Raw genomic sequence first — 27,276 nt, 5'->3', positions numbered from 1 at the left:
GTATATAACTCAGTATAGTACTGCTTAAATGCATCATTAATCTCTGTAGGATTGTATGTTTCTTCATTACCTGTATTCATAGCATCTATCGTTTCTTTTTGTTTGTCTCGTTTTAATTGCCAGGAAAAACTTTATGCGCTTTCTCGCCAAGTTCATAATAATGCTGTTTAGAACTAATAATAGCCCTCTCTGCCTGGTAAGTATTCATTTTATTATACTCCAATTTTTTATTATTAAGTAATTCCTTATTTTTCCAGTGTTGAAATTTCAGATTCTAGCTTATTCAATTCAGATTTTTTTTTTCTTAGCCTATTAGTATATGAAATACATTGTCCCCTAAGATAAGCTTTTAAAGTGTCCCATAATATAAAACTGTTAGTACAAGAAGATTTATTAGTAGAAGTAAAAATATCAATTTGTTCTCTTATAAATTTGCGGAATTCAGATTGTTTAAGAAAGATGCGATTTAGTCTCCAGCTGTAAGTCCCTCTTGTTTTCTCTGGGATAGACAATGACATTACCAAGGGAGAATGGTCACTCAATAAACGTGGGAGATATTCAATATCCAGCACACGATACAGAAATTGGGTGGATAACAAGAAATCATCTATACAAGTATGTGTGTCATGAGGATGTGAATAAAAAGAGTACCCTCTAGCTTGTGGATGTTTCTGCCTCCAAACATCAGTAAGGTTTAAATCTTTCATAAAGGCAGTGGTGGATTTAGCAGCTTTAGAAAGAGGCACTGGTTTAGTTGAAGATCTATCAAGTACGTTGTCTAGACAAAAATTTTAATCTCCACCAACCAACAGTAAGCCTGATGATTGAGCTATTTGGAGGAAAACATTTTGCATAAACAAATGATCATCAATATTTGGAGCATATATATTCAGCATCGTCCACTGTTCAGAATACATATGCCCTTGTATCATTACATATCGTCCTGAAGGATCGAGTATCGACTTTGTAACTGTGAAAGGGATATTTTTATTTATCAGGATAGCGGTTCCCCTTGACTTAGAATTAAACGAGGATGCAAACACCTGACCAACCCATTCCCTTTTTAATTTTTTTATGCTCAGAGTCTGTTAAATGTGTTTCCTGCAAGAAAACTATTTCTGCTTCTATTTCTGCAATAACTACTTCTTTTAATGGGGCTATGCAGACCCTTTATATTAAATGTCACAAATTTCAAAGGTTTAATCATGTATAAATCTATGATATCCAATTTATCACATAGAATACCCTCATAGCAAATTAACACCAACCAGATCAATCCAATATCACCACAGATTTGAGATGTTAAGATGTATCTTTCAGAAAAACAGATAATCAAAAGAAGAGAAAACACATATAAACACAAATATCCTAACATAGCTGCTGAACCAGAACTATACAGCAGCGAAGAAAAAATATTCTGTTGATTAGCTTGCACTACTTTTCTTAAACAAAAATAAAGATCTAACCACGAGCTCTCCTTAATATACACACTGATAGAGGCAACAGTTATTTATAAAGAATAATTCCCCAAACATGGTATCAATTTCAAATCTAATCAAGTCCAGTAATTTGCAAAAGAAAGAACGTTCATGACAGACTTTAGTCAATAATCAGGTAAAGTGTCTCATATTGAAGCACAAAAATACAGATACTCATCGCATTTCCTCGAGGGATGTGAAGGAAACAAACCAAGGTACCCAAATAAATGAGGGAAAATGAAATCACGAGCAACTGAGGATGACCAGGTGAACTTCCCAATCAGTAAGCAGTAGGGTTGCCAACCGTCCCGTATTAGCTGGGACATCCCGTATTTTGGGCCTAATTGATTTGTCCCGTACGTGACTTCCCTTGTCCCGTTTTTTGACTGCTAAGCTGATCTAACCACTGACTGATACAACAGCAGCAGTGCTGATCATGACACTTGAGAATGATCACCGACACGACACCTGTCACAGCAAGCGCCGCTCGCACTAACGCCAATTCCGTCAGTGTAAATCAATTTTGGTGAATACAAACAACGTGATTATTTTTCATGAGTCCAGCATCCAGTCTTTCACTATTGTAATGTTGTTAAATAGAGAAAAATATTTTATGTTTAAGTAACTAATAGCATAATTCTTAACCTTGGACCTTATTCTTGAAACACAAAATGACCAATAAAAAGGTGTCAAGCACCAAAAGCAGCCCATATTAAATCTATAAACTGTCTTTAATTGAAAAATATACATTTTCATGCATACTATATGTGTGTGTGTGTGTGTGTACACGTTTCACTGTTTTAATTTAATTTTAAATTTACTTTTTTAAAAAGTAACTTAGATATTTTCTTGTAAATTAAAAAGTAATGTGTTACTTTACTAGTAACTTGAAAAAAGTAATCTGATTACGTAACTCACGTTACTTGTAAAATACAATAAACATTCAAATAAATGTTTTTATTCCCCAGCTACTATCTAAGGCAATTTAATTTAGTTTTATTTTGTCAATTAAAAATGTAAAAATGAATAAAACACACACACACACACATATACATATACATATATATATATATATATATATATATATATATACACACACACACACACACATAAAGCATCAACTACAATTAAAATGAAAACACAAAATAAAAAAATAATTACTGACTCAAATATTAATAAAAACTATAATAGCACCTCAATGATACTAAAATAATAGGGGTGGCTCGATACCACTTTTTCCTGAGTATCTGCTGATACCGATATCGATCCGATACCTGGGCAGTTTTTTTTTTAATCAGTGTTGAATTTTTATACCTCAATGTGTGTTGACCTGATCATGACTTATATGTGATCATAAATATAGACAACTTTATGGTAAAGAAAAACAACAAATTAATGCATTTATAATTATAATCCGTGACAAAAATGCTATTATAAACTAGGTTAGTGGATAATTCAGTAGCAAACATTACACTAGAAAAATCATGAGTGCACAGTTTTATAAAATCTAAAATTAGTGGGGGAAAAAAAACATTTAGTGGAGAACAAATAAAAGTGAATAAGTGTAGGACTAAATCTAAAATGATCATGTAAAATGATATACATTGCTCTTTGTATTGTTGTAAAAAACAAGTAATATATTTATATATAAATATATATATATACTGTAAAATTAAAAGACATTTCCTTTAAATGTATAGCACAGTAATGAGGCAGAAACATATGATAGATAAGACGAACAAGAAAGATTAATAATCTTTCATTGTGCAAAAGTATTATGATACGAAAGGCTCCAAACACAGAGCGGCACAAAGCGCTTATGCGCATCCCGTGAGCAGAATGATGCGCTTGAAGCAAGACGGAGTCACAGCGCACAGTGCATAGGAAACCACAAAGTGAAGAGATTTTAATGCGTAGCGAGCCTTTTAACAGTTTTAAATTTCAGTTACTGTGCTCGTTAAAAACATAGTGCTCTCTAGTCCAGTGTTGTGATCTAATAGACACCAACACGATTTTGAAAACAGCACGAAGATGAAGTCCTGCAAGATAAAGTTATTTTATGCAAAACCATTTATCTTTATTTACAGATCAAGTATAATATTAGGAACGTTTAATAATCTTGCAGAGTTTCATCGTCTTGACTCGTAACCAAATGCAACACGCAGTTTGAGCGCTGAATAGAGGATGACAGACAGCCACAGCGGAGAGAAGAGTCTACTACGTGAACTTGACTTATTCTGTACCTCATATTAAACTATGTAAATCATAGAATACTTCAGAACACTTGAAATATAGTGCACGAAAACGTGGTGTTTTATAATACATTTGTGGCTTTTGTGGGGCTTAACAATAACACAGTATACGCACAATATCAGATTTGGATCGGTCTCATCTGACCGATACCCGATCCGGCAGAAAATGCCAATATCGGAGTGATACCGATACTTAATATCGGATCGGCGCACCCCTATAAAATAACAAATATGCATTCATCTAATTTTGATTTAAAAATATACACACACACTCATACATATATATTAGGGGTGGAACGATACATGTATCACGGTACGGGCGTCTCGGTTCGGTGCATGAGGCCTTACAACTAATACAGGCAATTCACCCCCAATCCAGAAGGGGGTGCCTGCAGTAATGCAACGCTGTTTGATAACCACCAGCATAAGAACAGCGAATGCCGAGTTGTGCACTTGAAAACAAAGCCCCCAGGCAGTGACTATGTGCTGATTCTGAACGTATCTCTCACTGACAAAGGAGTATACTTTAAAGTCTTGTGCACTCAACTGTTTGCGAAATGGAGCTTTGTGCTCGTGTATCCTACCTCTCTCATTCGGCACAAATCCAAATATTCCATAATATTTCCATGTTTGCGATGTAACGTATTTGAATGCGAAACTATTATTTATTATGTAAATGATAGGCTTTGTACTTTAGTCGCGTTCCAACGGTGACACAGAGGCGGGCACGCTGATGTTTGGTTCACTGTATTTTATTTTGATAAAGTACCAACTGTGCTGTCAATTTAGCAATGCTGGAACTGATGTGTTTTGTGTGTGTGTGTGTGTGTGTGTGTGTGTGTGTGCGCTCGGCGCGATCACGTCAACGGTTTCCTTATACCAGCAGAATCAACTTTAAACACTTATTGTCTCAGCATATATAGGCTATGTTACGTGTCGCACTGTTTTTTTGAATAGGCTATATTGAATAGGCTATATTTTCAAATATATTTCAAGAATTTATATTTATATTTATATTTATATATATATGCACAGATTTCATTGGGTCCTACAAATCCTTAAGCCAACATGTAAGCAATAACAGAAAGCACCACTAAATGAATGCAGAATGATATGGCACTGATGGGCCGCTGCGTGTTTTCATACCTGAGCTGTTTGAGGAACTGTATGTCAGAGCTGCTGCTGATGAGTTTGATGAACTCCTCATAGGACGGCGCATATGTGTACGCTTTCTTATGATGCTCATTCACCTGCTCTCGGTGCTCTAACTGAGCTAGCAGCATGCGGTTAATGTAGTCTGGATCGCTCAACGCGTCCACCAACGGCTTTAACACTACAAAGAGAAAGAGAGAACACATGTTAATGGCTTTGTGTTAAACCCAGTGAGCTGAAACCTCAACATGAGGACTGTTCCAAAGGGTAGGCAGCATAATTATATTGCCTTCCATGCTTCACAAATGACAAGCTACTCATAATTGAACTACAGTCAAGCAACACTTTTAAAAAGGTAATTACTGTAGCTACATATTAAGTTAAGTTAGTTAAGTAGCTGCACACACTTTCTAAATATATATATATCCAATTATATTATTAATTAATTGTTTTATAAAAGCAAAATATCTCAATTAGGGTGATAGCATTATATGAACATATTCAGACAACAACTAAAAAATAAATAAATTATAAATTAATTACAATTTAAAAACAGTGCATCTAAACATTTCACCTAAAAAAGAAAACTAAAAAAGAAATGATAATGTTAAATGAAATTAAATATTTACAAATATTTAAATGAAAATTTCAAACAATAAAATGAAGGAAATAATTTAAAAAAATCATGAATCATTCTGATTTGTGAAAATGCAGTCATCTGCACATATCCTCAAATGAACTGATGAATCATCAAAATCAGTTCAGTTGCACTATATGAACAAATGATTCATTAAAAATCATACTTCCAAAATCTATATATAAGAGCATGCATTTGATTATGTAAAAACAGTGAAAAACTAATATTTTTGATTATTTTACAAACACAAAAGATCTCAATTAGAGCGACAGCATTACATGAACATACAAACCCGATAACAAAAAAGTTGGGACACTGTACAAATTGTGAATAAAAAAGGAATGCAATCATTTACAAATCTCATAAACTTATATTTTATTCACAATAGAATATAGATAACATATCAAATGTTGATTTTGAAATGTCATGCCAAATATTGGCTCATTTTGGATTTCATGAGAGCTACACATTCCAAAAAAGTTGGGACAGGTAGCAATAAGAGGCCGGAAAAGTTAAATGTACATATAAGGAACAGCTGGAGGACCAATTTGCAACTTATTAGGTCAATTGGCAACATGATTGGGTATAAAAAGAGCCTCTCAGAGTGGCAGTGTCTCTCAGAAGTCAAGATGGGAAGAAGATCACCAATTCCCCAAATGCTGCGGCGAAAAATAGTGGCGCAATATCAGAAAGGAGTTTCTCAGAAAAAAATTGCAAAGAGTTTGAAGTTATCATCATCTACAGTGCATAATATCATCCAAAGATTCAGAGAATCTGGAACAATCTCTGTGCGTAACTGTACGTTCACACCAGACGCGACTTGCGTGAATAAATCACGTTAAAGTTCAGATCACGCGTTAAGCGCATCAACGCCCGAAACGCTCAGTTCACGCCGCCTCATTCGCGCAAACAGTGCATGTCAGAGCAAATGAGAATCATGAGGTCAAAGGAACTGCCTGAAGAGCTCAGAGACAGAATTGTGGCAAGGTACAGATCTGGCCAAGGTTACAAAAAAAATTCTGCTGCACTTAAGGTTCCTAAGAGCACAGTGGCCTCCATAATCCTTAAATGGAAGACGTTTGGGACGACCAGAACCCTTCCTAGAGCTGGCCGTCCGGCCAAACTGAGCTATCGGGGGAGAAGAGCCTTGGTGAGAGAGGTAAAGGAGAACCCAAAGATCACTGTGGCTGAGATCTAGAGATGCAGTCGGGAGACGGGAGAAAGTTGTAGAAAGTCAACCATCACTGCAGCCGTCCACCAGTCGGGGCTTTATGGCAGAGTGGCCCGACGGAAGCCTCTCCTCAGTGCAAGACACATGAAAGCCCGCATGGAGTTTGCTAAAAAACACCTGAATAAGATTCTCTGGTCTGATGAGACCAAGATAGAACTTTTTGGCCTCAATTCTAAGCGGTATGTGTGGAGAAAACCAGGCACTGCTCATCACCTGTCCAATACAGTCCCAACAGTGAAGCATGGTGGTGGCAGCATCATGCTGTGGGGGTGTTTTTCAGCTGCAGGGACAGGACGACTGGTGGCAATCGAGGGAAAGATGAATGCGGCCCAGTACAGAGATATCCTGGACGAAAACAGAGTGCTCAGGACCTCAGACTGGGCCGAAGGTTTACCTTCCAACAAGACAATGACCCTAAGCACACAGCTAAAATAACGAAGGAGTGGCTTCACAACAACTCCGTGACTGTTCTTGAATGGCCCAGCCAGAGCCCTGACTTAAACCCAATTGAGCATCTCTGGAGAGACCTAAAAATGGCTGTCAACCAACGTTTACCATCCAACCTGACAGAACTGGAGAGGATCTGCAAGGAGGAATGGCAGAGGATCCCCAAATCCAGGTGTGAAAAACTTGTTGCATCTTTCCCAAAAAGACTCATGGCTGTATTAGATCAAAAGGGTGCTTCTACTAAATACTGAGCAAAGGGTCTGAATACTTAGGACCATGTGATATTTCAGTTTTTCTTTTTTAATAAATCTGCAAAAATGTCAACAATTCTGTGTTTTTCTGTCAATATGGGGTGCTGTCTGTACATTAATGAGGAAAAAAAAAATGAACTTAAATGATTTTAGCAAATGGCTGCAATATAACAAAGAGTGAACAATTTAAGGGGGTCTGAATACTTTCCGTACCCACTGTATCTGATTCCCGTGGTCTTGTCCCGATGGGGCATTTTAATTTATAATTTAATGTATTTGTTATATTTATGTTTTATTCATTATTTGAAGTCTTTCATTTATATAATTTAGTCATTTGCTATAATTGTAATGTATAGTTTAATGCATTTATTGTTTCTCGGTCTATTTTTATAATATATATTTATAATATATAATTATATATTATTATAATTTTAATTCATAGTTTAAATCATTTAATATATTTCTGTTGTACATATAATTTTTTTTATTTATATAAATATATTTATAATATTTATTATTTTAAAATGTTTTTATTCATTTTTCATATTTGTATATTATTGTTTTAATAAAAATTTTAAATGTATTATATTTCTATTTTTATATTGTTGCAATTTCTAACAATAATAGTATTATGTAGTTAGGTATTTTATTATAGTTTTAGTTATTTTGTTTTACTTTAGTCAATCTCTCCTCTGTCACTCATTATGATGAGATCTCTAAACCTCCTCAGGAGCTTGTTGACGTAGCGCTGATGAGGAATGCTGAGACGCAGCAGACGGAGCACGAGGCAGTGCCTCATTACTGCCAGACAGAGCTGGCGGATGACGTCTCGCCCTGAAAAAAAATGAGTGGCAACCTGCCAGTCTGAGACAACAGATGCAAACGCTTCCTCTAGTATAACCCCAAACCAGAGCAGCTGCATCCTGAATCAATAGGGCAGAAATGAATCTTTAATCTTTTCAAGTGCAGTTATTTAGAATATTCTTGTGACGAGAAAACCGTTAATTTTGCAGGTATCAGTTAACGGGAATCAAACCCAAAACCTAGTGCCAAACAGCTGATAAAAACATCACAATAATCCACACCACTTTAGTCCATCAATTCTGTTAACTTGTGAATCGAAAAGGGGAGTGTTTGTATGATACAGATCCATTACTAAGGCATTTAACTTTAAACTGTCACTCTGAGCCATAAAATACAAGCCCTGAAATCCATAATATCGCTTCCTCTAGTGAAAGTCTGTTCTCTGTTGTCCTCTCACATCAAAATGAACTGACATATTTGTTTAGAAGCATTTTACACAGTTTTAAACGGTGCTTGATCTATGTATATTTCTCTCCTGATTCAGACGAGACAGCTTTTTCACTGGATAAAGCAATATTATGGACAGAGGACTCATTTTTGCCAGAATCAACAGTTTGAAGTTAAAAACATTTTGGTGGATTTGTTTCCAACAAACATGCAGCTTTTTTGCTTCACAAGATGTTAATTGATGGACTGGAGTGGTGTGGATTATTGTGATGTTTTTATCAGCTGTTTGGACTCTCATCCTGACGGCACCCATTCACTCCAGAGGATCCATTGGTGAGCAAGTGATGTAATGCTAAATTTCTCCAAATCTGGTGAAGAAACAAACTTATATACATCTTGGATGGTCTGCGGGTGAGTAAATTCACAGCAAATTTTCATTTTTGAACAAACTACTCCTTTAAGAATAAAATTTTGGGTAAAGGAAATTACTTAGTCATTATGTGTAAGTGATGGCAGATTTCTGAACACCTAAAATTCTTTAATATCCAGCGGTAATCCATCATTTCTCTGTATCATACTGACATGAACTACTAGCAGTTATCACAACCTCCATCGCTCTCCAGCAGCCTGTCTGTCAGTCGCTTATAATATATGTAATTAGTAATTTCATGGCAAATCAAAGGCGATTACAATCACACATCTGGTGTTCATCGAAAATATCCTGGAATCAATTTCATTATTTGTAAAAAAAAAAAAAAAAAAAGAAAAACTGCAGTAGATGAGTTTCATCAGTTCTGCACAAGAGCAGCATTGTAAGAACACAGATGAGCACTGAACAGGCAATCAGCTCCGTCCAATCCAATTGTGCAGAGAGATGTCAGTGAATGTTCAGAGACACTGAAGCTCGAGCCAAAAAAAAGATTTTCCCAAAATCTAATTCTCAAATTATGATAATGTCAGTGAATGAATTCTTTGTTCTGTGAGAGGGGGATTTATCAGTGTGTAGAACATGAGCACCAAATCTCTGCATCTCATTTTGATTCATGAAAGCAAATGACTTTTACTTATCAAAGTCTTGTACTGCTTTCAGCCGTATTAAAGAAATATCTTCACTAACCACATCACAATCTGTGTGAGTTTTCTTGCATTCTATAAGAATTTATGTCGTTTAATACAAGTAATAAGATTAAATGATCATTTCCTCTGTCACCTATTATAGAGGGATGGTAATATCACAATACTGTTTGTTTCTTACTACTACGTCAGCCGGATTTTTTTTTAATATATTTTAAAATGCAATGTATTCCTGTGATGGCAAAGCTGAATGTTTAATAGAAACTTATCAATGTTGAAAACAGTTGTGCTGCATAACACTATTGTGAAAACTATAATACATTTTTCAGGATTCTGAAGCACTAAGAGAAATAAATAGAAATATTTTTGTTTAAAAAAAATATTTTTTGTTTCAAAAATACTTTTTGTCACATTGTCGTAAGGCCTGAAAAATATCACACAGTGTACACCAGCTTCAGTGAGAGTCACCTTTAGTAGCGACGACCTCCACCAGTAAGAGGCGCAGACTGCGTGAACGAGCGTCCCGCGCGGGCAGCAGACGCAGCATGAGCAGACGGGCGCAGCAGCGCAAGAATCGTAGCTCCTCATCAGGACTGCGCAGACAGGGATGCAACGGAAACGCCCGTGGTACTTCCTCCAGCCTGGAGAGACAGAGAAAGAGAGAGACTATTGTATTCTATTGTATTTAAACCGTCATGCCAATGAAACAATCTGAAAATTTAAATTGTTAAGAGACAGAAATTAATATCTTGTTTTATTTTATTTTAATCCAATTACATTAGCACTTTCATTAGCATTTTCTTCTTTTTTCTTATTTGGTATCATGCAAACATGCCAATAAAGTACTTTGAAAAAATGCAAGAGACCGCAATTATTAGAATGAATCATAATTGAAATATTATTTATTTTTAACTCAAACTATAATGTAATATAATTATATATTAGGCCTATATTATATTATATATATTATTTATTTTTTTATTTTTTTATTTCCCTTTCTTCCTTGGCAATATGCAAACCAATCATGCCAATAAAGCATTTTGTAGCAGTAAAATTGCAAGAGATATTAATAAAAAAAAATGTAAAAAAAGATATTTATATCTGTTATTATTATAATTTATATTTTTTTACCTTTCTTCCTTGGCAATATGCAAATGAATCATGTAATCATGTAATGAACCAATAAAGTATTTTGAAAAAGTGAGATTAAGATTTTATTAGAATATTAAAAGAAATTAATGTTTTTTGTTGTTTTTAAATATATGATATAATATAATATAATATAATATAATATAATAAAATTTTCCTTTCTTCCTTGGCAATATACGAAGCAAACATGCCAATAAAGCACTTTGAAACCTTCGAGACAGTTATTTGTTTATAATATTTTTTATTTATTTTATATTATTTTTAATTTAATTTTTCTTATTTAAGCAATCACACTAACAGAGCATATTAAGACCATAAAATACGAAGGGGGAAATATTTCATAAATGGATAGAGACAGATAAGCAGGTGGAGGAAGACAGATGAGAAGCAGAAAAAGAGAGGCAACAAAAGATGTCTGTTCACTCAGCTAATGAGCTGTGCAGATCGATCACTGACACACACACACACACGACCGGCAGAAACGCTCATTAATGCATCCACATCCAACACACTCACACAGAGAGAGTGTGTAAGCAAATGGAACAACAAGGAAAGACAAGTGTGGAAGTGTGTGTGATGTTTTGTGTAAAACAAAGGGTCACATTACAGGCTGGAGTTTTAAAGTTGTCAGCAGTCTTCATCGTGTTAAATCAATCAAACTGAGAAATATGAATCTCCAGAGTGAGTCAGTGAGTGAGTGTGTGTGTTCGTGTTTATAAAGCAATCATTTGGCTTTCTTTCCACTGACAAATCAGTAATCAATGAATCCAATCAAGAGAGTGCTTGTGATCCAAACCCAAGCAGACTGAATTTCAACAAGCACAAAGGTTTTGCATTCTTGTGCTTTTCCCACTTACATTTACTGTGTGCTGTTATCAGAGTAAAGATGAAAGAAAAGGCTTTCGTTCTGTCAATCCGGATAACCACACATAAAACGCCTGAAACATGCATACATCAGCATTCAAAAGTTGGGCTTGGTAAGAATGTTGTTTCTGAATGTTTTTGAAAGAAGTCTCATATTCTCACCTAGGCTGCATTTACTGGATCAAAAAAGAAAAGAAAAAAAAACACCGGAAAATGGTAATTTTAAAAAACTGTTTTCTATTTGAATAATTTTTTTTTTTAGGGCTGCACGATATATTGCATGCGATTGTCATGCGCATCTCATCAGTAAAGCCGGTTCCATGATTAGCAGTAAATCTCCATCACCTGTTTTCAAATGGAGCGCCATTTAATACACAGAGCCATAGTTCACTGACAAGCTACGCAATTTGCGCTCAGAATCACAGATGAATCGCCTGCTATAATGAACGTGATAAAATAAAGTACCAGTCAGTATAACTAATAATACTTTGTTATGAACGATAACCGAGCATGCCAAAAACAGATTCTGTATTTCACCTTGTTTGCAAGTCCACTGACCCTGACAGTGTTGACAATGGATAATGTGCATTTTGTATGCATTCAATGGTAACAATTTTATGTCCATCTCAATGGAACCACAAGAAGTGCTGCATGTCTCACCTTGTGTTAGCAGCCTTGAGGTCACAGAAGTGCGTGTGAAGGGTCTTGACCATGTCGTTACAGACCAGGTTGACCACGTCCACCTCAGACAGACGCATTCGCAGCTGTTTGGTCATTTCCCAGAAGTCCTCAGACAACATCTGATACAGTTGGCCCTCATCTCGACTCAAGGGGACGTACCAAGACAGAATATAGTCCCGATAGCTGTAGTCAAACACTGCAGGGAGAAAAACAGAGAGAATGTCACCGATTAATATAGACAATCAGTTTCACCAATATTCCAGAATTACCAATATTTAGTATAGAACCAGTGCATACTGTGCAGAATACTCAACCTTACAATGCAATACAACCACCATTTTTGACATCTCCTTCTTAACTGCCCAAAGTTAAAGGGATAGTTCACCCCAAAATTAAAATTAACCCATGATTTACTCAACCTCAAGCCATCGTGGGTGTATATGACTTTCTTATTTCAGACAAATACAATCGAGTTATATAAAAAAAAAAAAATTGTCCTGGCTCTTCCGAGCTTTATAATGGCAGTGAATGGGGGTCAAGATTTTGATGCCCAAAAAAGTGCATCCATCCATCATAATAAGTACTCCACACAGCTCTGGGGGGTAAATAAAGGCCTTCTGAAGCAAATCGATGTGTGTGTGTGTGTGTGTGTGTGTGTGTGTGTGTGTGTGTGTGTAAGAAAATTATCTATATTTAAAACTTTATAAAGTGCAATCTCTAGCTTCCGCTAACTGTCATCGTGCACGTGTTAATGAGAGAGTGGCGTTTAGCAGATGACGTAGGTCTCATGGGAACCAAGTTTTGTTTACAGCAAAGGAAAACCTGTCTCCTCTTGGCTTATATTGAAATCCTCGGACATTTTTCTTTACAAATCCTGAGGTTACGGTTTATAAAGTTTTAGGCTAAATAATACGGGTGTAGTATCAGAACGAGTCAGACAAAACTAAGATTCGATCGGAACATCGAAACATGAGGAGCCAAAATTCCAGAAGAGGCCCCAAGAAAACAGGACAACGTCATAAATCAGATTCCTAGCTCCGACCTCTGAAGAAAGCCTAACCAACAAGCCTCTTTCACAGAACAGCTCGCAACATTAAGACAAAAGAACACTTATTGATAAGTCCAACGCAGGAAGGAGATCGTCAAATTTGGGGCAAATAATCAAGATTAATGGTCAAAGATATGGCCATCACATGTGTTCCACAAGAGAAATCAAGAGCTTCTTTAGATGGACTTTTCCCCCACCCATACAAGACAAAGACTGAGACTGAAATTCTTCAGGAGACCTTTTAACCCCTCTCTGGTCTTCACCGAACATGTCCCTATGTCCCTGTAACACAAATGCAACGCAAGCAAGTAACCTCCAGGTCTAACTGAGCTGGTGCATTTAATATAAAGTTTAGCCTCATTGAGAAACTCAATGCGAGGGTTAATTAAGTGATTGATGGTTGTTCAGGTCTATGCAATTGCACATATTGCTATAAACTTGGGATTTCACATTTTCATTCTCTAAACTCATCCTTTCTCTCTTTCTGCAACATGTGAATGTGTGAATGCGTGTGTTCATGTGTTAGATTAGTTTATGTCTTAGGTTTATATAAATAAAGTCTTATTTATATTGAAAAGAGAAGTATCTTGTTTTGTGCTTACAAGTTAATGTCTTAATCTGCCGATCTTGTTACTGTGCTTATTAATAGTGTTTTCACTATATTTTGGATTTTAATATCCAGTGCAGAATTAATGTTATACGGCTCGTTCAGTGAATCGCCGGCCAACTCCGTGATCAGCCGCAAAACAGTGATTCTGTTCAAATTCCCTATAAAATCATAAATGATTCCCTTTGAGCTAAATGAAATTATTTCTATGTATAAACCCTACACGGGTATTTTTTTTTTTTCCACAGATGCATCAATTCGCTTCAGAATGCTTTTTTAACCCCCCAAAGCCATGTGGAGTACTTTATATGATGGATTTATACACTTTACTTTGCTTAAAACTCTCAACAGCCATTCACTGCCATTATAAAGCTTGGAAGAGCCAGGAAATCGTATTAATATAACTCTGATTGTATTCGTCTGAAATAAGAAAGTCAAATACACCTAGGATGGCTTGAGAGTGAGTACAACAGGCAGTAATTTTTATTTTTGGGTGAACTATCCCTTTAAGACACAATTACTTCAAAAATCATTACTGGACATCACTCTCAGTTAATCATGCAATGAGGTCAAGTGTTAATATGGCTGTTTAAAAATGTTAAATGTAGTATACTGCATACTGTTTCACATACTATTTAAAAAAAGCCTCTTAAGTCAATGAGGCTACCAGATGTCTTCGCTTCACAGCTTTTTATCAGCATGATAAAGCACACAACATCCTCGTCAACATTTGCTGTCAACAGAGAACCAAATATAATACAGTCTGAGCAAATCAAGCTAATCAGCAACACTGTATTTATTGGGTGTAAAAGAATAATCTGCTGTTTGTCCTGTCACTAGATAAATTAACAAATACAGACAGCTGGATAGAAATAAGATTCCAAATTTTGCACATTATCATCCACTATTAATGCTAAATGCAAAAATCTATTAAAATCTTATTTTTATAAACTATAATTATATGCAATTTCATGGATAGATAGACTACAATGAATGATGAATACAGATTTTTTTGTTTGCATAATATATTTCCAAAAGAAAAGAAAAGAAAAAAGAAGAAAAAAAAAGAAAAGAAGATGAAACCACTCCTCAAACATACACACACACAACAGCAGGTGGCAGATGGCATGAATGCGATGGCACTTAGCAATGACTGTAGGCTACTGCAACAGTCCTCTAATGACACGAGAATCCAACGCCCACCGTAACCGCTCACACAGTCAAAATAAGCAGATCTACAGCTGAATAAGCTTCAGTGACACCCTTTGTGTAGCAGTTATTGAATACTTGGTTTGCAGGCATTTTTCCTCCCGGCTGAGGCAGCACTATTTATAGCCACAGTGACCTCATAAAATGTGCTGACTTTCCCCAGCTGAGCATCAGGAAGTGCTGCTGACACTGTTCCCGTGCAGTTTCCTTTAGGCATCTTCTGCTTATTAAGAGACACAACAGAAAAGATGCGAGAAGAACTCCAATAATACTGTCTCACTGTGACTGCAGGAAACATAAAAATAAAATTAACATAATAAAAAATATAATATAAAAAAAAAAAATATATATATATATATATAATAATTTTAAAAAGTAAAAATAATAATAATAATAATAATAATAATTTTAAAAAGTAAAAACTAAACAAAATAAAAATTTGGAAAAGTAATCATTTTGCATATTATCAACAGTTTACACAATGCATAAATCAACTAAAATATTATTTTTGTACAGTTCAGTCAGAATAAATGGACTACAGTGATTAACGGATATTAATATACAATTATTATTAAAAAAAAAAAAAAAACTTAAGTAAAAATTTATGAAAACCTTAAAATGAAATCATATTTCATCTAAAAATGACAATTTGGTCATTATTTATTCAGCACTGTGTTGCAGTCAAACCTGTATGACTTTCAGACAGTAAACAAGAAATTTCCAATAATAGCCTGGTTGGTGTTTCATGCAATAACAATGAATGAATGAATGAATGAATGAATGAAGCATTTATATAGCGCTTTTATTGTGTATTGCTATACACCCAAAGCGCTTTACAATCATGTGGGGAGTCTCTCCTCAACCACCACCAGTGTGCAGCATCCACTTGGATCCAATGAACATGGACTGAACCTTTCAAGTTACACATTTTACCAAAATTGAAGTTGTTAATTCAGTCATAATATTCCTCCAATGAGCTATTAACCATCTGGAGTGAATCATTGAACTCAAGATCAGTCTGATTTGGAATCATTCCGTTCTGCTTTGTGAACTAAACCAATTGATTCACAACATAAAGATCAGACTCAAACAATTGATTTGTTCTTTGTACTTTTATGGAGAAGACTGAATTAAGTGTGCATCACTAGAACTTAATACAGAAGAAAGAACATCAGACAGGTTTGGAAAGGCAGGGTGAGTAAATGATGACAAAACGTTCACTTTTGCAGATGCAAATGGTTAAAGTGGCTCTTGCTCCAGCAAACATCACTAATGAGAATGAAATGACATCTAATTTACTCAATTCATAAATGTGACACCCAGCTGTGCTCAGAATACAGGAGGGAGTGAGTCAGAATGAACGATCAGAAACAGCTTCAGTGAACATCATTCGGTTTAACAAGACCTGTGATGCACGAGCCTTCACAGCCACAACCTGGAAGAGACTAGATGCCATCTTCTCACCATTATACACTCATCTTGAAAGAAGAGAGCGAGCGAGATAGGCACATACAGATTATCTAGGCCTTTCAACAACAAAAAAAACAACACCCACAAACACCCAGAATCCTTTTAGGCAGGAATGAATCATAAGAGAAATGCCATCAGGCTGGCAGAAATGCAAGGGAGCCTTGTATGCTTACCAAGGCCGCATTTATTTGATCAAAAATACAGTAAAAATGTTGAAATATTATTATAATTTTAAATAACCGTTTTCATTTTTAATATATTTCAAAATGTATTTTATTTCTGTGATGCAAGCTGCATCATTATTCCAGTCTTCAGTGTCACATTCTAATATGCTGATTTGCAGCTCAACAAACATATCTTATGTCAATGTTGAAAAAAGTTGTGCTGCTTAATTTGGAAAGTGATACATTTTTTTCAGGATTCTTTGATGATTAGAAAGTTATTTTTTTAAACAGAAATCTTTTGCAACATTATAATGTCTTTGCTATCACTTTTGATACATTTAATGCATCTTTGCTAAATAAAAATATGAATTTAACCTTACTAACTTATCAAAACTATTGATCTTCACTGAATAATGATACAAAATTGTCTGTTTTTCACAGAAATATATTATAAGAACTTATGAGACATATATGCAGAGATTTTCTCCTGATGGACATAAAACAGCCCAGACTTACATTTAATGAAGGACCAGAGCCATATGCAAAATGTAAAACATTAGTTATCATTCTAGTCTCACATCCACACATCACAGACCTTTAAGAAATAAAAAATTATATTAGTTTTAAATCTATGAAAATTTGATGAAAATGTATGAAAATTCCTCACGAATCTCAGCAGCTGACCTTTAAACGTGAGTATAACTCTCTCCTTTTACAGGAAATTCTGTGTTTTAGACTCAATAATAAGGTCTATCATAAGACTACTACTGTGGTTTGGCTGATCATAGACTAAGCAACCGTGAACTAAAGCCAAAAAAAAAAAATAATAATAATTCAAGGGTGGCTAAATGAGAGTGGAGTCATTCAGGTTGTTTACAGGAAGCACAGTTTTGCTAAAAACACCAGCTGAATACGTAAATACAACCCAGGAGAAAGCTTTTTGAATTATTTAAAGCTTGAATCATCATGGTCCAGAAAACCACAAACTACCACACATATAACGCTTCCCTCTGATCTCTTTTCTTTTCTTTTGTGATTTTGGTCCATTTTTCAGATTCTGACAGCACAGATGAGTCAAACTGGAAGCCAAACAACTGCATTCACCGATTATTTACGGCGTGTGACAGGTGCTGATGGGATTTTGTCATCGGTGCGTAAAAACACCCAGCAGGGAGTCTGATAACAATTTTTGTGCTGCAGACGTATTCAAAAGCGCCTATTATCACCAAAACATGCTTGAAAGACTATGATTTCACATATCCAACACATTTAACACAGATATAGGTTATACAGGAAACTGCATATTTCTGCAATATATAGTATGTACAGGATGTAAATATTATTATAATATATATCTCATCTAAATTAAACATGCAATGTGATTAAGTCACATGACAACAATATAGCCAAATACTGTTCAAAATGATTAAAGTTGCATAAAGTTATGAAAATGTTGCTGTTTCATATATCATATAACACTGCACTATATAGTATCAATGTTATTTTAGTATCATTGAGATACTAGTATAGTTTTAGATAGATATATCTATATAGATATATTAACAATCTATCTATCTATCTATATATCTCTCTCTATATATCTCTATCTATCTATCTATATATATCTTTTTTTTTTTCTTTTTTTTTTAAGCAAAAGTTTTGGACGTTTTGTTGTGTGTTTTTGTCATTTTTATTAAATTTTTTAAAACGCTCTCTCTATTTTTTAAAGATTTATTTTAATTTACTTAAATGAATGTTTATTTTATTTCAAGTAATAGAAAATGTTTTTATGGTTTTAATTTTAGTTAACTGCTGTATAATAACTCTGACTAGTATTCCATTCCAGGTCAAGATATCTTCTGCAGCCATGACCGGCAGAATTGGAAAATACACATAGGAATTAGTCATTAAAGTCTTCTATTCTCTATCTCTGGCCCATCAGGCTGATCTACAGGAAGTGAGCATCATGAAAAACTGATTTACATCATCAGTGACAGCTGATCCTGGGTCAGTAATGTGGTTAAGCAGCTAATGGTCCATGTGCATTTGTCATGCAGAGAAACCTGATCAGAAGACCATATCAGTTATGGAACATCAACTTTGTGTGAGAGCAAACCCTAGTAACACCCTAGCATCTTCTCAATGAGTACACAGCTGCAAAATTGGTCTTTACTATCTGCAATTATATATTTAATGCAATTCAATAACGTATTAAATATATTCAAAATATGTGGACTTGCAATTCAGTTTGTGAGCAGCAGAACACAGTACATGCGTTTCAGAGTGAAACACAGACCCATCAGTCTGGATGAAGGACTCTCTGTGACCGAGACCACACTAGTGTCCGGTGTTCACCAGCGCTGTGCGTCAGCTCTGTGTTGGTAACAGGGTCTCTAGTGTACTGAGCAAGGGGATCAAACCGTGTAAGCAAGCTCATTATTATAATCATGGATCCCGTTCCCCCCGCACAATTCATTAGGAGAGTGAAGCTGAATTCCTCATTCATGTTAACGCTATTAGCTGTCATGCACCAGCAGCTGTTCCTGGTCATGTGATCAGTCAGAGGTGCTAGAAACACGGGTAGAAAGAGTGTGACATTTATATTTATCAGAAAGAGACTTATAATGGGAAACATACTACTGGACATATGCAATTATGCATATGATGCTGTTTGCTGGCAGCAAGCAAAAACACAGAGTGCATGCGCATGGTCATATTCAGAACAAACTTAAGTTGTGATCAATCTTATCTGAAAATACGGAGCGCTGCTGATACTTTTAGTGAAAAAAAAAAAAAAAAGGAAAAACAGAAAAAGGGGAGACAAATAATAATGTTTCAATAAACATAAAGAAGCCCACAGAGGCCACACCTAACTTTTCTGCCTTATTTTCCTGTAATATTGACATAAAAGGTCAAGTTTTTAGGATGATAGTTATGTAATTTTATAACTTAAACCTTTGTAATTTACAAACTTTTAAGTTATAAAATTACATAACTATCATCCTAAATGTTTGTGTGTGTGTGTGTGTGTGTGTGTGTGTATGTATATATACACTGTATATATGTGTGTGTGTGTGTGTGTGTGTGTGTGTGTGTGTATGTATGTATATATATATATATATATATATAAATAAACAAACATACATGCTACCTACATACACACACATTTGTATACACACACACACTTACAAATAAATTTACAAAGTAAATATGAAAAGTCTAAAAATAATAAAAATAAAAAGTATTAATAGAAATAATAATTATATACAGAAGGTGTTTCTGTTCACGTAGCCATATTTACTTCAAGTAAATACAGCAAGTGACTCTTAAAAAAATAATTTAATGTAATATGAAGCGTCATAGCGCATTTCACAGCACTTTTGTAATCTAATTCATCAGATGAAGTATGCACTCTGAGAGCTTTCAGAACGCAGACAAAAAGCATCGTAGAGGTATGAAAAGACTGACAAACATTGGATGCATATAAATAACCTGAAATCACCTACAAAACAGTTTAAAAACAAACAAAATGTCTAAACATAAAAACACAGCATGGTTTGTGTGAGGGTTATGTAAAAATAGAAAACAGCTCAGTATATAAACAATAGATGTCAATGGAAAGTTTCCAACATAACAGAAAAACTAAGGTGTGTGTGTGTGTGTGTGTGTGTGTGTGTGTGTGTGTGTGTGTGTGTGTGTACTGAGGTAAAATACATGTTTGATGGATGCAGTTAGTGGTTTCTGCTATAATGTCATTCCACCCACACACTCCAACAGAGAGACAGAGAGAGAGAGACAGATAATAAGACAGACAGGAAAAAACTGCACGGTCAGAGACAGCGATTGTTTTCTCAAGCATATCCAAAAATAAAACAGCAACAATACAGACAAAGAGAAGGAGAGATTAGAAACCTTCTGACCCACGACTGTCCACATAATGATGACTAGTACCCTGGAGCTGTCAGAAGAGCTCTTCCTATTTTTATTATATATAGTGGCCACAGTACATGGACATTCAAGTCACACTTAAAGGGATAGTTCACACAAAAATGAAAATTTGATGTTTATCTGCTTACCCCCAGGGCATCTATGTATATATATCTATGTGCCAGAGCAGGTTGACGCGTCACGCACCGGATGTTGTGACAGTCGGACATTGAGGTTTATCAGAGGTAAAAAATTATACAAATACTGTTCAGTTATACAACCGATCGTTTTGTGTCTTAGGACATCAATGTATCATCACAAGCTGCAAGGTTTAATTTGAATTTGTCTGTGCATGTTTTTTTTCCCCTCTCAAAGATTCTGTGCCCATTGACTGGCATTATATGACTGACAGACTGCAACGGTTTGAGTTAAAAATCTTTGTTTGTGTTCTACTGAAGAAACAAAGTCACCTACATCTTGGATGCCCTGGGGGTAAGCAGATAAACATCAAATGTTCATTTTTGGGTGAACTATCCCTTTAAAAATATGTGAAGTCACTGCATTAATTATTCAACAATATTTTTATTATTATTATTATTATTTCTAATGCCTTTTGACATCTTAGGGTGTCAATTATTTTAAAGAAAGAGCACAAGAACACAAACTAATAGTTCACACAAAGATGAAAATGTGCTGGACACACACACACACGTACGTTTGTTTTTCTACTATGGTGGGAACTTTCCCTTGACTTCTATTGTTCACGTACTAAGCTTCTTACAAACATGCAGCATTTCACTTCACAAGACATTAATTGATGGACTGGAGTCATGTTCTGGATTATTGTGATGTTTTTATCAGCTGTTTGGACTCTCATTCTGACGCAACCCAAACAACCCAATCGCTGGGTTTGTCCATATTTTACACCTTTTAAGAGTGTATGAAGAAACAAACTCATCTGCATCTGCATTTTTCAGCAATTTTTTATTTTTGGGGGAATATTCTGAACTGACGGCATATATCCACTTTAAAATGAACAAAACAGCAGCTGATTAAACGCCGATGAGGAAACATGACGACATAAAGTGATGTTATGAAAGAGAAAATATCTTGCAGCATATGAATACAGATATGGAGACTTGATTTGATATTTTAATAACATCTAATGCAGTGACATTCAGGCATTTTAAGTCCACAGGCCATCGGCCTACTTTTGAGACTGCTGTAGGAAACCCCAGATGTTCTAAAGCTCTGAGATTTTCCAAAGAAATGCAGCCAGTCTGAGTGCTGGAACACAGAGGTGGTCTTGTGACTGACAGAGATCAAAGGTGAAAACATCTGACGCTGTTGTGTGCTGGGCTGATGGATTTCACGTTCAATATTCACCTCTAAACAATAACACAGACCATAGGGATATCACCCAAAAATAAAAACAGCCATCATTTACTCACTCTGATCAAATCTTTTTTCCATGAAACACAAAAGGAGATATTTTGTATGGAAAAGATCGGTGTAAACAATGAAAGCACATGGCAACTACACAGTGCTCAAAAACCTTGTGCACTTTATTCCAAATCTTCTGCTGTTATATAACAGCTTTTTGAGAGGAACAGACTGAAATTGTGTAATAAACTACAAATCTTTCCCTCCACAGCAGCTCCCAAATCTCATTCAAACTTCAGTTTTTAAACTTGGTACGTTGCATTCAGTTAAAGGCCACGGAAAGAAATGGGTTCACTGACATCAAACTTGGTGCAAACAAAATCCAAATTCAAGATATATTGAATATCAACAAAAGGCTGAAAAAAATATATAGATTTTTTTTTTTTTTTAACTCATGACATGACCATTAAAACTTTTTACAGACATTAATGACTGATTATGGGTAATTTCACAAGATATATTTTACATTTAAAAACACAGGAATTAACTCTATAAAGCCTACCGTATCATATTTCTAAGGCCTCTAAATAATCAACACTTTGCTGAAGAACCTGTTGAACACAATCTACTTCATGCCTTCTGTCATCTGATTGATAGTTTATACTTTATCAGATTGAAGGCCTTTTAGTATCATTCTAATCACATCCACGTCATTTATTTCCTTTGTGTTGTAAAATCTTTACTGACTTTAATAAAGAAAACGTAACAATAACTTTGATTCTGTTAGTAATATTTCAAGATGAACACTTACTGGACTTAAACAACTTTAAGTTTACTTGATTATCCATACATTATTTTTTAGAAAAGTGAGAAGTTTATTTGTTCATCTCTTAATCATCATTGTATTTCATTGCATTATATGTTTTGATCATCAAATCATCTGGTTTCACAGACAGGGTTTAGATTAAGCCAGGATTAGGCCATAGTTCAATTAGGACATTTAAGTCAATTTATTAACATGCCTTAGAAAAAAAAAAAAAAAAACATTACTGGTGTGCATCTTGAGACAAAACAAAGGCACTGATATATTTTAAAATCAATCAATGCAGTTTTCTTAAAGTTGAAACAGCTCAGAATTACATTTAAGTCTGGGACTAGGCTTAAACCTTGTCTGTGAAACCGAGGGACATAGTCTGCAATACTGTTATAAAGATCTCATTGGTTTACATTACATGCTATCAGAATTGCATCTTACTTTTGGACATAAATATCAGCATTTGTACCAAATTGCATATTTGGTTCAATTCGGGCCTCAAAAAAATTGGGATCTTTTTCCTCCTCAAGTATGAGCTTCATATTCTCATATTTACTACCTGTACATGACATACATAAACCATAATAGCCAACAAAAAACACATTTTTTTTATTTATTTTTTCAATATTTTTATGTCTAGTATTTCATATGCTAAATAAAATCTATCGTAAGCCTTCAGTCAGTTTTGAGTATCATGGCTCCATGTCAGTTTTGGAGCTTGATATTACAGTTTAGAAAAGAGCGGCTGAACATTCTTCAAAACATCTCCACTTGTGTTCCACAAAAGAAAGAAAGTCAAACATGTTTCAAACGGCATGAAAGTGAGAAAATAACCACAGAATCTTCATTTCGATGTGAACTATTCTTTTAAATACACATTTCTCAAATAGATTTTCTTTTGCATACATATTTTGTTCAATTATTCAACCGAATGTAGGTCGGAGAAAACCACACACAATGATTGGAGGATCTTGCCGGATGCTAAGCATTTTTCACCTTTACAAAATAATCAAAACTGGTAGCATCTTTTGCTTGGCAGAGCAAAAACACATATTTGTCTAAAAATAGCCAGACGCCCTTTAATTTCACACCTACTTCCATCTAAGCCGTGATGTCCTAAGGTTTTAAACGGGGAAGACAGCAGACGAGGATTTCATCCTCAGCAAAGACAAACGCTTTTGTGTTTTTCAGTCTAACATCATTGCGACAGACGGGACTGATGGATCCCATCATCCCTCTCTCTCTCTTTGACAAGCTGGCACACTTCACACCCTCTTTGGCCTATTAAAATGATCGCCATGAATGAAAGATTTTAACATGAAATGTGTCCCTTCAGAGAGCAGAGCTTCAGATGGCGGATCTGTGAGATGCTATGGTTAATAACATTTTCCTCAGCATCAGAACGACCCGACACAAGAATGATTTCACAGCAATCACTGATCAAACAAGGACTAGTTATGAGTCACACCAAAGGTTGCCGCTTTCACCGGATAACTATTTCCTGTTTACACGCTGATGTCACAGGCTAACACACTGCATTCACAAATAAGAAGAAAACAGTTCAAAAGGGTAACAACTGAAAGGCTTTAATCCACTAGAGACTGTCGGGGACTCCACACATCCTGCTAGCAGGTCTACTTACCTTCTTTGAGGGCTTTATCTACATTGAGGGACACCACAACCCTCCTGGTCTGGGCTGAATCCAGCAGAGGTACACAGAACCGGCCCTACAGAGTGAGGAAGAAAATCATTAGACATTAATCACTCATGACAGCCAAGCACAACACTCATTATGTAGAAAACCAATTAAAAGACCCAGCTGAAGGACATTTTTAGTACCAGTTACATGCGTTACAAGTCCTGGCATTGATTCTATGTGGAATATACAGTACAAGCCAAATGATATCAGGTTGAGATTAACAACACAATCACAACAAAAAGAACCAGGTAATAAAGTCTGGCTGATTTGTAAGAACTAGAGTTTTCTATGTATTTGCCAATAAATTGTGTAATATTTACTTTTGTGTATACTGAGTCTTTATAGTCTAATAGTTTTGTTCTTGTTTTGTTTACAGTGTAAGTGAATCTTACTAAGCCTATTTATTTCATTTCATAAATTATTGACATATGAATAGAAATTTACTTTTAAATGAAACAAACATTAAATAATAAATATATTTCAAATATTTTTCTTCATTTTTTAATTAAGCATATCTAAATTTACCATGAAATCACAAGTGTGTGTGTGTGTGTACACTGTAAAAAAATGTTCGTAAAATTTACAGTAAAAAAACGGCAGCTGTGGTTTTAACTTCAATTTACAGTTAAATACCGTAATTTCATTAAATGATATAATGTTAATATAGCAACCTATTGAAGTACTGAAATCTGTTTTGTACCTTTGAAATACACTGATAACAAACAAATGCAGTTGGTGATGAGAGTCACATGATGAACCAGAGCCCATCACAGGCAGCTTTTAAATAATAACATATATAGAAGGTGCACAGTGTCATTCACACAAACACTAAACACCATTATGGTGAGACTCATTAAACTGAAATATGCAATAAACATTAATTTAACAACATTAGATGTAACATACAACCCTAATAAATATAACTGATAAGAAAAAAAATAAGAAGAAACAGTTATTTCAAAGAAAAAACATCAAATTCAAACAAAATTTTAAATGCAACGCAGGAAATTCTGGGAACGTCAATTTTTTTTCCCTGTAAATTTTACAAGAACTTCCCGTTAACCATTTAACAGGTTTTTACTGTAACATTTTCACAGTTTTTACAGTGTAGATAGATAGATAGATAGATAGATAGATAGATAGATAGATAGATAGATAACATAATACATAACATATAATATAATGTAAACTTTAATACATCTTTTTATATATTTAATATATTTTATTATATTTATTTACATCTACCACAAAAGAATAAGAGGAATCTAAATATACATATAAAATATTATATACATTATATTAAGAATGTTTGTTTTTAATTATATTAAATATATCATATATATACATCTTGCATATATACACGTTATTTGTTACCTTCTGTTATTTAAAAAAAACATAAATTTACCCCAAAATTATGATATATATATATATATATATATAAACATGTCATCACCATCAGACACAGTCACATTCTTTGTAACAATCACAGTGCCAGTGTAAAATTATTGTTTGGGTGTATTTGTGTGGATGTTGTGACGTAACATCAGCCTTACCATTAACTTATTGAATAAATCCACGAGCTTCGATGACTGTCTCCCAGTGGTGTCAAATCTACTGATCTTCAGGGGGCTTTTCTTCACCAGCAGCCCGAGAATTCCCAGCAGGAAACATAACAACGCGAAGGACACATAAATAAAGAGTTTGAGGAAAAACGAGGTGAGAGTGAGTCCTCCAGAGCCGAGCTGGAAGACCAGCACCGCCGTCGCGATGCCGACGACCAGAGACGGATAGACGGCGCTGGGCATGAGGACATCCGACCTGCTGATGCTGCTGCTTCGGCCATCAGGATGCATGATGCTGCTGCTGCTGGAAATGACATGTCCTCACGTGCGCACCACAATAGACAGGCTGCATTCCCCTTGACTTCACAGCCCAGATTTCACTCATCACAATGTGTGCGTTCCATTCAGAGGGGAAGCGCGGATGATCCGGGCGTCTGAGCCACTTAATAAAAGAAATGCACATGCAACTGTTGCATCTGAGCAGTTCAATGACAGCAGTGCACTTGAAATGATGATCAGCCAGATAACCTGGCTGGCTCTAGGACAGCTTAAATGGCTGCTAATTCAAATCCTCCACAAATGCATAAGGAACATCAAGTGCACACAAAGGACGACAAGTTAGAAACAACAAAGCAGATGTCCACACAAGCTCATCCAAATCTATCAAAACATCTCGCGACGCGATCAGGTCCATTGACGCCTATACAAACAACGGAGCGGCATCACGCGATGACTTTAACTTTTAAGCCTCAAACGTGAGATAAAGATGTAAATACTAAGTGTTCACTCCCTGGTGTTTTCATTATCCACCGCGGCAGATCCGAAATGTGGCAAAAAATGAAACTTCTTATCAATCCGTCGCGTTGACAAGCGGTCTCAATTCTGCTTAGATCCCCAGCTGCCTTTCGAGTGGCGAATTTGCGAGG

General features: G+C 35.3%; 1 protein-coding gene across 1 annotated transcript in view; it reads right to left on the bottom strand.

Annotated features, from left to right (window-relative positions):
- Positions 1-27,276, bottom strand: part of snx25 (sorting nexin 25) — a 62,743-nt gene extending 35,467 nt beyond the window's left edge. Inside the window, exons 1-5 of the mRNA XM_058797946.1 lie at positions 26,342-27,276; positions 24,732-24,816; positions 12,447-12,663; positions 10,242-10,414; positions 4,877-5,063 (exon numbers count right to left, since the gene is read on the bottom strand). Of these exons, the coding sequence (XP_058653929.1) occupies positions 4,877-5,063; positions 10,242-10,414; positions 12,447-12,663; positions 24,732-24,816; positions 26,342-26,641 (962 nt within the window). The 5' untranslated portion in view covers positions 26,642-27,276. The remainder of the gene's footprint in view (positions 1-4,876; positions 5,064-10,241; positions 10,415-12,446; positions 12,664-24,731; positions 24,817-26,341) is intronic.

This window comes from Onychostoma macrolepis, chromosome 14, assembly GCF_012432095.1.
Source record: "Onychostoma macrolepis isolate SWU-2019 chromosome 14, ASM1243209v1, whole genome shotgun sequence".
NCBI lineage: Eukaryota > Metazoa > Chordata > Actinopteri > Cypriniformes > Cyprinidae > Onychostoma > Onychostoma macrolepis.
Note: the sequence above shows the minus strand (reverse complement) of the source record. Positions and strands in the feature narration are given on the sequence as shown.